Genomic DNA, 13,671 nt, shown 5'->3' with positions numbered 1-13,671 from the left:
TAATAGTCTATGTTTCACTGCTGGCTTTCACAAGTGTTCCTTGTTTATTTTATTTATTTCATTTTATTTTATTTTCTTGCTATTCTCTTCTCTTGGATGCTTTCCACCCGAGTCACTGCAAACCCTTTGGAAATACTTTTTTTTTTTTTTTTTTTTTTTTTGCAGGGGCTCAGGGAGGATGGCTATGAATTATTTTAAGAAAAAAAAAGCCTGATATTGTACACTAACAAAAAATTTCCTTCTAGAACCCTCCAAAACAATCAGTTGAAAACAGTGCCGAGTGAAGCCATTCGAGGACTGAGTGCTTTGCAGTCTCTGTGAGTAACATTTTGGATTTCTGCATTCGTTAATCATTGGGAAACTGCTCTGGATGCTAACATGTAAAAAAAATGGAAAGAGATGCAATATTTTTGTTTTGGGGTATTTGGGAGCCAACCCCTGGCAGTGCTCAGGGGCTACTCCTGGCTCTGTGTTCAGGGGTCATTCCTGGTGCTGCCTAGGGATTGAACTGGGTTGGCTGCATGCAAGGTACCTATGCTATCTCTCTGTCCTCCCAAAGAGATTTAGTTCTCTTGCCTGGGACAAAAAATGGTCATCGGTCACCAAAATGTCCATTTGCTGAGAGAGAAGAAGGTGGTTCTGTTTTGCTTCTCATTGGTTTCAGAAACCTGGAGAAAGCCCTGGATGTGTACTATCATGATAGGCATACTTCCATGAACCTGTCTGTGGCTGGTGTCACCAGTTCTTTAAAACCAAAATTAAGTACAGGAGTCTGATGTCTTGTGCCATGACTGTCAAGAAACAGCCACAAAGAGATTTCTATTTGAGCTGGTAACAGTCAGAACAAAGTGATTCCAGTTTCTCATCTGTGGACACAGAATACTCATTTGCGTATGCTTCTTCCCACTTTTTTTTTTTATTTTGGGGAAAGTTGGGTTTCATGTGGAGTGTTCAAGATTTCAATTCTTGGTTTGTACTATAGCCAACCATTAATTTCAACAGCTTTCTCAGATGCCTTGTTCTTTGTGTGTGTGTTCCCCAGTTTATGTGTGTGTAAATTTGTGTGTGTGTATGTGCAGAATGGGATCCTTGCTGTCATGATTTAGGTCTTGATACCGCTTTGTGCTCTGGAGTGAGTCAGGATAGACCAAGTAGTAGCAGTGACACCAGGATGAAATCCACAGAATATTCTAAAGAGATAGCTGGCTTTTTTTTTTTTAAATTAGTTTAGCAGGTATTTGTTGATGACTAGAATGTATACTGGCCTGTCAGCTAGAGTTGTTAGAACTACAACAACACTGGGTCCCCCTATCCTGTGGTAGAGGACCATGTTCTTCCACCTGTAATGACATTTTGTTTTGTGTATTCATCTACATAAAAATTATTATAAAATAAAAATATGCACATTTTTAATTATAGCTTAGAAAGTTATAATGGTGTTGAAATTGTATAATGTTAGCATAATATTGTATAATATTGGTGTACAAACTTATCACGTCCACTCCCATCACTGTCAGTATGTCTCCTCTAGTCTGGCCTTCTACCTTTCTCTCCTCAGTTTGTAACTGTACTTCAGTGTCAGGGAGTTGTCATGGTTTAGTGTCGTGTTCTTTATTTCATAAGTTAGTGAGAAGGTTCTGTATTTGTCTTTTTCCATCTGACTTATTTCACATAACATCGTACCTTCTAATTCCATCCAGATAGCAGGAAACTGCGTGATTTCATCATTCCCTTTTCTAAAATTTTATTTAAAAAATTGTTTTGCCAATATGGACGATTCTCAAAAAATTAGAAATTGAGCTCCCATTTGACCCAGCAATACCACTGCTGGGAATATATCCCAGAGAGGCAAAAAAGTATAATCGAAATGGCATCTGCACATGTATGTTCATCGCAGCACTGTTTACAATAGCCAGAATCTGGAAAAAACCCGAATGCCCTAGAACGGATGACTGGTTGAGGAAACTTTGGTACATCTATACAATGGAATACTATGCAGCTGTTAGAAAAAAGGAGGTCACAAATTTTTTATTTAAGTGGATCGGCATGAAAAGTTTCATGCTAAGTGAAATAGTCAGAAAGAGAGAGACAGACATAGAAAGATTGCACTCATCTATGACATATAGAATGACAGAGTGGGAGACTAACACCCAAGAATTGTAGAAACAACTACCAGGAGGTTGACTCCATGGCTAGGAGGCTGGCCTCACATTCTGGGGAAAGGGCAACTCAGAGAAGGGATCACCAACTATAATGTAGTCGAAGGCCATGTGGGAGAAGGGAGTTGCGGGCTGAATGAGGGCTAGAGACTGAGCACAGTGGCCACTCAACACCTTTATTGCAAACCACAATAGCTAATTAGAGGGAGAGAACAGAAGGGAATGCCCTGCCACAGTGACAGGGTGGGGTGGGGGGGAGATGGGATTGGGGAGGATGGGAGGGATGCTGAGTTTACTGGTGGTGGAATATGGGCACTGGTGAAGGGATGGGTTCCTGAACTTTGTATGGGGGAAGCATAAGCACAGATGTGTATAAATCCGTAACTGTACCCTCATGGTGATTCATTAATTAAAAATAAATAAATTTATTTAAAAAATTGTTTTGCATAAAGAACCATGATTTACAGATTTATCAATAGCAGAGTTCTAGACAAAAGGATGTTCTAGCAACTCTCACTACCAGTGTCAACTTCCTTCCACCAGTGTTCCCAAGTTTCTTCCCTCCCCGCTTACCCCCGTCCTACTCCTCTCCCAACCCACCACCTTGGCAGGCACATTTTTTTAAAATTTATTTTTTTAAAGTTGTTCACAATAATTCATTACATATGTACACCAATCCCACCGCCATTGCACCTTCCCACCACCATATTTCGAATGTGAGGCCCTCCAATGCTGAACCGAAACAATTTTGTATTGTTTGTTATAAATACTCTGCTAACAATAGTCCAATAAAGTTTCCTTAGAGGAAAGCATGTGAAGATTGTTGTATTTCACCCTGGAGCCATTAAGCCCTTGTGTATGCTGCTCTTGGTACATCAGTGGAGTAGAGCATGAGAGGTCGCGCCGCTGTAAATGCAGCTGTGTGCTCCAGGGATGCTAAAATCTAAGATGATTATACCGCAGATTCACTCATGGATAAGGCTCGTCTGAGCCTGTGCAGAGCAGCGGTGAGCATGGCAGTGATGGAGATCGGGAGGGTTTTCTCGGGGTGGGCCCATTTTGAAGTCTGGTAGTTATAGTTTGGATCTCATGTTTTCAGATTTCCTCTTGTCTTACAGCTGCATAATACTGCATTGTGTGGATAGCCACACCTTCTCCCATTTTTGTGGGGAGTGTGTGATAGGTCACACGCAGCTGTGTTTAAGGTTTATTCTTGGCTCTGTGTTCAAGGATCACTCCTGGTAAGGCGCAAGGGACCCGTGAGATGCTGAAGATCAAACCTGGGTTGACCAATCAAGGCAAGAGCCTTACTTGTTGTATTATCTCTCCAACCCCTTTTTCACAACTTCTTAATCCATTCATCAGTAGTTGGACATTTGGGCTGTTTCTATGTCCTGGCTGTTGTATCCTAAGCACTCCAATGAACATGGGTGTACATATATCCTTTAGAATTGAACTTTTTGTGTTTTGGAGGTAGATGGCGGGAAGTGCAATTGCTGGATTGTATGAAAGATGATTTGTTATTGTCATCAGCATTGGGGTCACACATGATTGTGCCCAGGATTTACCCTTGCTTGGTACTGTGCTCGGGTATAACTTCCGATAAGCCTCTGGAGATTATATGTGATACTGGAAATTGAACCGGGGTTGGCTGTGTGCAAGGGAAGTACCTTAGCCACTGTACTATATGACTGGAGAGATATTCTTAACATTTTTGAGAGATCTTCACACTGCTTTCTGTAGAGGTTGAATCCGACTACATACCCACCAGCAGTGATTGAGTTCCTTTCTCACCACAGTTCCACTAGCACTATTGCTTCCAGTCTTCTTGATATACATGCCATTCTTACTGGTGTGAGAAGACATCTATCTCAATGTTGTTTTGCATTTCCTTAATCATAAGTGGTGATGAGCGCATTTTCATACGTATGCCTACTGGCCATCTGTCTGTTTTCTTTGAGGAAGTATCTGTTCATCCCTTGTCCCTATTTTCCCATGAGGTTATTGGATTTTCTGTTGTTGAAACTTCCTGAGTACTTTATAAATCTTGAATATTAGCCCTTTATCTGATATATAATGTGCAATGACTCTTTCCCATTCAGTAAGACATCTTTTTATTTTACCTGTCTCTTTTGCTTTGCAAAAGTTTTAAGATCTGATATAATTCCATTTATTTGATTTTGGTTTTGTCCTTGCTTCTGAGGCCAACTCATTGAGAAGTTCTTTAAGTTCTGTGTTCTAGAAGGTTCTTTCTGTTTTCTTCCGTGTGTTTTATGAATTATGGTCTAATCTCTTGGTCTTTAATCTACTCTGAGTTATCTTTGGTGAGTGATGTGTTCCAGCTTCATTTTAATATGTGATTGTCCAGGATTTTTAAACCCCATTTGTTCAAGAGACTTTACTTACTTCATTTCATGTACTTAGCTCCTTTGTCATAGATTAACTACTCATAGAAAATTTTTTTTTGCAGGTTGGGGGAATGTGGGGGGCATTTCAGGTGGTGCTCTGGACATATTCCTGGCTCTCAGGGATCACTCCTGGCAGGGATTGGGGGACCATATGGGATGTCAGGGATTGAGCCCAGGTCTGCGACTTGCAAAGCAAGTTCCCTGCCTATCTCTCCAGTCCCACACAGTCCATAAGTCTGAGGGTTTATCTCAGGACCCCTGATTCTGTTCCAGTGGTCTTTCCTTATTCCAGTATCATGCAGTTTTAGTTATATTAGCTTTGTAATATAAACCAGAATCAGGAAATACAGTACACCCTTCTTCTACTTTCTTAGAATTGCTTTGGCTATTGGAGGGTTAGCGTTAATGGTTCCATATAAATTTTCGGTAGAGTTTAAGGACATTTTAAACAAAAAGGCCAAGCACCACCAAATTTACATTATTGTAATTATTTACATTATTGTAATTAGACTTTTGCAAAGATTAAGAAAAGTCCTTGGCATATTTATGTCAGAATTTTTTTATATTCTCAGAAGCTTAGGTAAATTTAGATTACGTAGAATCCTGAAACAAGCCAATCAAGTTATTCATTCTCTCTTTGGTACTTACTAATTGTGTGAGGTAGACAAATTACTTAAACGTCTCTGGACTATTGTTTCTTATCAATGCTTTAATGCATGAAAAGCACATGTAGCAATATTTGATATGTAGTGTTTAGTAAACTTCTGTAGGTTTCATTAATAATAATAATATTAGTGTTGGTCAGTTCTTTCCTTTAGTACTGGACTGGAGTGATAGCACAGCAGGTAGGCCAATCCGGGATCGATTCCTTCATCCCTCTTGGAGAGCCTGGCAAGCTTGGCAAGCTATCGAGGGTATCCAACCAGCACAGCAGAGCTGGAAAGCTACCCATGGTGTATTTGATATGCCAAAATCAGTAACAAAAAGTCTCACAATGGAGACGTTACTAATGCCCGCTCGAGCAAATTGATGAACACAGGACGACAGTGCGACAGTACTAAAGTGCTACAGTGCTACTCAAATAATGAATAGGAATTTACACTGCTTTAGATCTAATCCTAATACCAAATATGCAGTCAGATTAAGGTCTTGTTAATTATGGTGCTTTGACCTATAAGAAAATAATGCTAAAATGCGGATTGCCATGCCAGATCCTTGAGATGATAATTTCCCTTTAAAGGTAGGATTCAAGAAGCTACATTTTAGTTTGATTTTATTTTGGGGTGCCCCGTTTTAACAGTGTTCAGGAGCTCCCAGAGCTGCACCTACTGGCTCTCGGTGGTCGTGCAGTGCCAGTATCAAATCCAGAGCCTCTCACCTGCAAGGAAAAAGACCTATCTCTTGAGTTACAGTCTGGCCCAGGATGCTAGATATATGTGTGTGTGTGTGTGTGTGTGTGTGTGTGTGTGTGTGTGTGTATAGAGAGATTTTTTTTAAATATCCTTGTATATTTTTTATATACAAGGATATATTTAAATATATTTCTTATACAAGGATATTTAAAGGATATTTCTTATACAAGGATATTTCAAGGAAGTTTTGAGAATTCCTCTGAATGGAAATTGTTCTCATTTTAGTATTCTGGGTTATAAAGTTTGGTTTTGACCACACTAGGTATTTCTGTCCTAATCTGTCCCTTAGTTTTTTTTTTTTTTTTCTCCCCTGTTGTTTGTTTTTAAGTAACTTTAAAATAAGTGCACAGACTAGAGACATGACTCAGCAGCATTCGGCTTGCCTTGCATATGTAAGGCCCTGGTTCAATGAAGAGCCTTGTAAAAATAAATAAATAACCAAATAAGTCTAATGGTAAGCATTTTGAGGAACTGTGTATGTTGTAAAAGACCTAACATGAGAATGACTTGTCTCATCTGCCTCTAGAAAAAACTCTTCCTGATTGCATCAAAAGTGAATCATTGGAAACTGTAGATCAGTTTACCTTTCTATCTTAGATTAGATATTCTCATATTATGGGGAATGGATCTGAAAATGAAATATGTACAGTGAAGTTTATTACATGTTATAAAAGTTAAACTTTGGGCTGGAGCGATAGCACAGCGAGTAGGGTGTATGCCTTGCACGCGGCCAACTCAGGTTCGATTCCTCCGCCCCTCTCCGAGAGTCCGGCAAGCTACCGAGAGTATCTTGCCCGCACAGCAGAGCCTGGCAAGCACCCTGTGGCGTATTCGATATGCCAAAAACAGTAACAACAAGTCTCACAATGGAGACGTTACTGGTGCGTGCTCAAGCAAATCAACGAGCAACGGGATGACAGTGACAGGGACAAAATTTAAACTTTAAGTGTATTGACTGTCATAATGAAGGACTATCTAGGGTATTGGTCATATCACCTCTGCTTAAATAGTTGACTTCATTTAAGGTAGAGACATAAGTGAGGTGGTTCAGATCACCAAAATGCCAAGTTATGGAATAGAAGGATTCATTATTTGCCACTGACTAGAGATTCTATTCCAAGTAGGCCTTTTCAGAGACATGATTGACATGAGTTCCTTTCAAGAAATGTGACACAGCTGTCACTACAACTACCTCACTTGAGAATGATGTTTGCAAAGGGAGCCACCTAAACCTCCTTCACACTTGGCTGCCTGGTGTCAATTGAAATTTGTCTCATTTTCTTTTATGCATCAATTCATTTTACCTTAGGACCTTTATGTAGAATTCCTATAGAACTATCCTTTAAAGATTTTTAAGTGTAATATTGTTATTATTTTTTATTATTATTTTGGACTGGAGTGATAGCACAGCAGGTAGGGTGTTTGCCTTGCACGCCGCGGCTGACTGGGTTCGATTCCTCCGTTCCTCCTGGAGAGCCCGGCAAGCTATGAGAGTATCCTGCCTGCATGGCAGAGCCTGGCAAGCTCCCTGTGGCATATTCGATATGCCAAAAACAGTAACAAGAAGTCTCACAATGGAGACATTACTGGTGCCCGCTTGAGCAAATCAGTGAACAAAGGGATGACAGTGCTACAGTGCTATCAATATTTTGCTTTTTGGACGCCATGCCAATGTCCTCAAGTTTTATCTCTGTGTTTGGAATCACTCCCGGCGAGGCTCAGGAGACTTTTTGCAGTGTCGGAGATTAAACCTGGACAGTCACCTTGCAAAACTGCACTCTCTATCTGGCTCAATTGTTGATATTTTTATTATCCCCCCCCCCCATCCCTTCATTGCTGCTGATGTTTATTGGTATAGCCGTGATGACTAGTGGCTTCAGAAAACTCCGCCTGTGTTGCTTTGTCAGAGGTTGCTTATCAGGTTACCGGGCCTGCATGCTGCTCACAGGGGGCTTCTGAGGGCTGCATTCCTGCCTAGGCGGTGTTCACTGCAGTTCAAGCTCTCAGAGGAAGCACACAAGTTATTATGGCTGTGGTGCTCTCTGGACTCACACGTAGTGCTCACACAGTGCTCTCTAGAGGACACTTGTCCTGGTTGAAAAGCTGATACTTCTTTCTTAGTTGTGGTGCTTGCCTGGGGCTGGACTCCTTTTGGTGGTAGTGAGACATGCCTACCTTGGTGCGGCTGAAACCAAATGTGGCACCAGGATCACAACAGCAGAGTGGTCAGGGTCACTCTGTCAGTGCATGTAGAGCACTAGGGTCTCGAACCTGTAATCAGATGCTTGAGTGACCCAGCTCTAAGCCCCTGCGTTATTTCTCAGGGCCCGAGAAAAATAAGAATTGTTCTTATTTCTCAAGACTTAATGATCAAAATATCCCTTTTGTCTCATTTAAAAGCTGAAAATGCTTGAAGGCTGAAGTCTTTGAATTTTGAGTGTTTTTTTTTTTTTCTCCTTTAAAATTTTGATAGATCCAAGTGCTTTGGGCCCTACTTGCTGGGCCTTATTGCTATTCCTGGCAGTGCTCAGGAGACCGTCTGCTGGTAATGGTGGTGGAACCATTTTTCCTTGTCTAAGGCAAATACCTTACCCACTCGCACTGTCTCTTTGGCTCTCCATCTTCGAACCTTGAAACAAAAAAGAATTATAAAGAAAAACTTAGGAATAGATTTTGGACTCTTGTTAATAAGTACATTAAAGTGCATATAATATTTATTAGAAATTTTGATACAATATGTTTCAGAGGAGTGGTAAGTTTCCTCCTCTAAAAAGCTTACTGTGCTCAGTGCACACAGAGTGAGTTATATCATGAAGGTTTTCTCCAGCACTGGAGTGAGATGCATCAGGGAAAAGAATCAAAGCATCATTTTTATTTATTTATTTATTTATTTATTTGCTTTTTTTAGGGGGGTCACACCCAGCAATGCACAGAGGTTATTCCTGGCTCTGCACTCAGGAATTACTCCTGGTGGTGCTCAGAGGACCATATGGGATGCTGGGAATCGAACCCGGGTCAGCCGAGTGCAAGGCAAACGCCCTACCTGCTGTGCTATCGTTCCAGCCCCAAAGCAACATTTTTAAAATTTGTGGGTGGGCTGGGGATATGGTTTAGAGACTGCACACTTGTCTTGCATTTATGAGGCCCTGAGTTTGATTCCCAGTATTGTTTCCACCCTCCAATTCTTCTCCACCCCCCCAAAAAAAAAACTCTTTAGGGTTTTTTTTTATAAATATTGGAAACACAAGGAGCTATGTCAGGTTGGTTTTATTTAAGAAGTAAATGTTCGTTCGTGGGTTTGTTAGCATAGTGGGTGTAGTAATCAAGTTAGATACAATTGAAATTCTGTCTTGGTGTAAAACATTCTTATCAGCTTTCGAGTCAGTTTAAAAATCTGATCTTCAGACCTGAATTACATGAAAGATTTCCTTGTGGTTTTGAAGTGGTGCTTAAAAGGAGCGAAGTTCATTAGGGGTTTCATGTTCACCAGAAGTGGTTTGATGCAAGGGTGTGAACTCTTAAATCCAAAAGTGCGTTGTTGCTATCAGTGAAAAGATACCGTAACAGCCTTCCACAAACCCAGGGCAATGGCTAAAGCATTGCCTGAGCGAGATATTTAAATGACACATTAAAAATTTTTTTTCACTAGATTCCCCCCACCCCCCTTATCTAGGTCATATTTACATTAACTGTTAAATAATTTCAGAGAGCACAAAGAGTTGAGCTTAGTCTTTGCTTGTAGGCAGCCCAGGTTTGACTTTCAGCACTGAGCCAGGAGTAGCCCCTGAGCACTAGAAGCGGCCCCAAAACAAAAGAACTGAAAATCTTGTTTGAGAACAGAGAGTAAAGGTGCTTTATTGTTCGTGTGCTTCCTCTTGTTGTTTCTTTTTTCCCTTTGGGAGGGGAATGGAAGAGTTGTTTTTTAACTATACCTAGTAGTGCTTGGGGGATACTCTCAGCTCAGTGCTCAGATGTTTGCAAGCTGCTCCCAGCAGTGCTCAGGGACCATGTGTTGTCTGGGATTGAAGTCAGGCTCTCTTGCATGCAAAGCATGCATTCGGTGCATTGAGTTATCACTCCAACCCCAAGAAGTATATATTTAAAGACAAAATAGTATGGGAATTCAGGAAACTTTTAGGAACTAAATTACATTTAAATATTGTAGTAGTTTTCTCTTGCCCTGGGTTTAAATACTAGAATACTTGACACAAGCTCATATAATCTCTCCACTTTGTGAGGTATCTGGTGCCTTTACCACATCCACCAAGGGAATCAATTATAGACTTTTCTTGCTCTATTAAGGTGAATATTAATCATGTAGGCCCTTGGTACAAAGCCACAGTTCTAAGACAGTTTCTCTGTGAAACATCGATCTGGGTGTAAGAGCATTTCTTTACTTTTATGGGTGTGCCACCAGCACCCACAGGAGGATTAACCATTGGAGTCACCACAAATCCTTTTTCTCATTTAACTTCTTGTTTAAGGATTTTATTTTTCCTATGTTCTTTTCTTTGATGTCATTACTTATATATGACTTTAAGTTGGTGTCTTTTTTAGCGCAGACAAAATTGTGTCCTTGAGTTTATTACTGATCTACTATTCTGCACACAAGATAGTTTCATTCATTCATTTCCTTAGCTCAGAACTCACCTGGTTATCTTACTCTGTATTAAGACCAGCCCTTTCCTTTAATGGTACCCAGCACAGATTTCGGCCAATTTATACATGGCGTGTAGTTTTCTGGGCTTTTATTTTTAACAAAAGGTACTAGTAGCTCTCCTTATAGCCTTGTATCATTTTTTTTTTTTTTGCGGGGGGCTAGAGGGAGAGCATGGGGCTCCGATGACCTCTGGATTTGTGCTCAGAGATCGCTCCTGGAGTGTTTAGGGGGATTATATGTGGTGCCAGGGATTGAATAGGGTTTGATTACATGCAAGCAAGTTCCTTAACCCCTATACTCTCTCTCTCTCACCCTCTGTCACATCTTAATGAAATACTTATATAGAGAGGACTTACTTTCAATGAATGTTTGATTTTATGTTAGCGAATCTTATTCAGTATTTTGGTGAATAGGAATGCCCATTATCATCTACATAATCTTCACAATTTACACTTTGGAAACACTTTAACACTGAGAAACTAGGAGGGATTCACTTTAGTCTATACTACAGCTCTCTTCTCTGACCTTCGTGATCTGGTCCCTGTTGCACCCCCAAACTGAGCCTCTCCGGACCCTCCACTCCCTTCCTCCTGGGTTCTAATCCCTCTCACCTTCTGGTCAGAGACTCGGAGTTGCTTGTACTGCACCCAGTTGCTTTCTGTGACTGACACCCTGCCCTGGCCGTTTCCTTTGCTCAGAACATCCCTGTCTATCTCCTTTTACTCATGTTTGAATCTTGGTCTAAATGATACCTCATTAGAGACCCCCTGGATAGTGCATTTTAAATAGTTCTTATCTCTTTCAGCCCCTATAAACTTTCATTCCAATCCCTGTTTATTTATTTCAAAGCACTTTTAACACATGCTAAAATCATTCTAGAATTTATTATATTCTATGTATCTTCTCCTTTCTAGAATATTGATCTCAGGAGGATAGATCTCATGCCTTTTGTGTTTATCATTTGGTCTTTTGGACCAACAAGACGCTTGGTTGAAATTCTTAATGAATTTTAGATAATTATTTACATCATTGAGTTATACAACGTAATTAATTAATGAGTATATGTTAAATTTCTGTCCCTTAGTTGAGTTGTTTTGAGATTGTCTGTATAAGAGAGAGACAGCGAGAGAAAGATTGAAATTGAACATAATCCTATCTCTCATTAAAGCAGATTTCCTAAATAGACCTGTAGGAAACAAACTTTGCTAGCCTCTTATTTAGAGGATGCACGCCTCTCTCTTTTGTATTCTGGAAAACTCAAGGAATGATTTAGCCTAAAAATATTTATTTCCGAGCATATTCCTCAGGCAGTTGATCTGTTTCCTAAAGTCTCTCCTTTTCCGTGCTCATTCAGTTATCTTGACAGTCAGAAAGAAATCTCTCATCAAACCCTCACCCGGAGCAAGGTATTTGATCCCAGACGATCTGCCTCTCGGAAGGAGTCTGACTCTTCTTTGGGAGTCGGGCCACTAGTGGGGAGCATGTGGAGAAAGGTATAGTCATGGCAGAAACAGAAGCTGGAGCAGCAAGAAGGAAACAAGAGATGCAAAACCCACCCCAACAGTCAGCAGTTCTTGAACTCTAAAGCTGCCAGATTTGATTTCTGTAGAAACATGTAGTCATTTTGTTGTCTTACTAGTTCTTCATTTTAACTTAATTTTCTCTCATCTTATAAACTATGAAGTTAAGTACTGAGCATCTATCAGCAAGGGACTTTGAAGAAAGTTGAGATTGTCTGACTGTACTATTCCTCATCATTTATACCAAGATGTCCTTGTGTTAAAAAGTGATTATTTCAACCATTACAGCTTTTTCAGCCAAAAGTAATGATTAGGAATTTCCCAGATATTTTTAGACTGTTTTGTTATAAATTCATATTAATAAGTAAGGTGTTCAAATTTTTTAGAGAAAGAAGTTTTAAAGTCACAATAACAATCATTTTTAATATGGAGAGTTTGCTATTAATAATGAATTTTGACTATTTTTTAAAAAAGTAGTTGGTCCTGTCTCGTCTTCACTGCTGGTGGGAATGCTGACTGGTTCAGCCCTTTTGGAAAACAGTATGGACGATCCTCAAAAAAGTAGAAATTGAGCTCCCATTTGACCCAGCAATACCACTTCTGGGAATATATCCTAGAGATACAAAAAAAATATAGTAGAAATGACATCTGTACTTGTATGTTCATTGCAGCACTGTTTACAGTAGTCAGAATTTGGTAATAGCCTGAGTGCCCAAAAATAGATGATTGGTTAAAGAAAGTTTGGTACAGCTACACAATGGAATACTATACAGCTGTTAGGAAGGATGAAGTCATGAAATTTGCGTATAAGTGGATCTACATGGAGAGTATCATGTTAAGTGAAATGAGTCAGTAAGAGAAGGACAGACATAGAAAGATTGCACTTGTTTGTGGAATATAAAGAAACAGAAAGGGAGACTTATACCCAAGAATAGTAGAGGTGAATACCAGGAGGATTGCTCTACAGCTTGGAAGCCAGCCTCACATGCAGGAAGAAAAGGCAGCTCAGATAGTGAAGGAGACACCAAGTATGGGGTGCTTGGAGGGCCCGCTCGGGAGGGGAGATGTGTGCTGAAAGTAGACTACAGACCTAATGATAGCAATTCAATACCTCTGTTGCAAACCACAACACCCATAAGGAGAGACAGCAAAAAGGGAATGCCCTGCCAGAGAGGTGGGGTGGGGTATGGGGGATGGGATGGGAGTGGTGAGAGGGATACCGGGACTGTTGATGGTGAAGAATGGACACTGGTGAAGGGATGGGTACTCGATCATTATATGACTGAAGCGTAAGCATGGAAGTTTGTAAGTCTGTAACTGTACCCCATGGTGATTCATAAGAAAGAAAGAAAGAAAAATAAAAATTAATTTAAAAATATTTATCTCAAAAAAAAAAAGTATTTGGTCCTGAGAGAAGGTTGCCCTCCAGTACACGACACCATAATTTACTTGTGGGTAATTAGGAAAGGTCGTTGAGAATCTACTGAAATGGTTTGTGGCTACAAAATCAAA

General features: G+C 40.2%; 1 protein-coding gene across 1 annotated transcript in view; it reads left to right on the top strand.

Annotated features, from left to right (window-relative positions):
* LGR4 (leucine rich repeat containing G protein-coupled receptor 4) overlaps positions 1-13,671 on the top strand; it is a 126,453-nt gene that overhangs the window by 88,850 nt on the left and 23,932 nt on the right. The window contains exon 4 of the mRNA XM_055141921.1: positions 246-317. Coding sequence (XP_054997896.1) covers positions 246-317 — 72 coding nt within the window. The remainder of the gene's footprint in view (positions 1-245; positions 318-13,671) is intronic.

The sequence above is a fragment of the Sorex araneus genome, chromosome 6 (genome assembly GCF_027595985.1).
Source record: "Sorex araneus isolate mSorAra2 chromosome 6, mSorAra2.pri, whole genome shotgun sequence".
In the NCBI taxonomy this organism is placed as follows: Eukaryota; Metazoa; Chordata; class Mammalia; order Eulipotyphla; family Soricidae; genus Sorex; species Sorex araneus.
The sequence above is the reverse complement of the archived record's forward strand: the minus strand, read 5'-3'. Positions and strand labels throughout refer to the sequence as shown.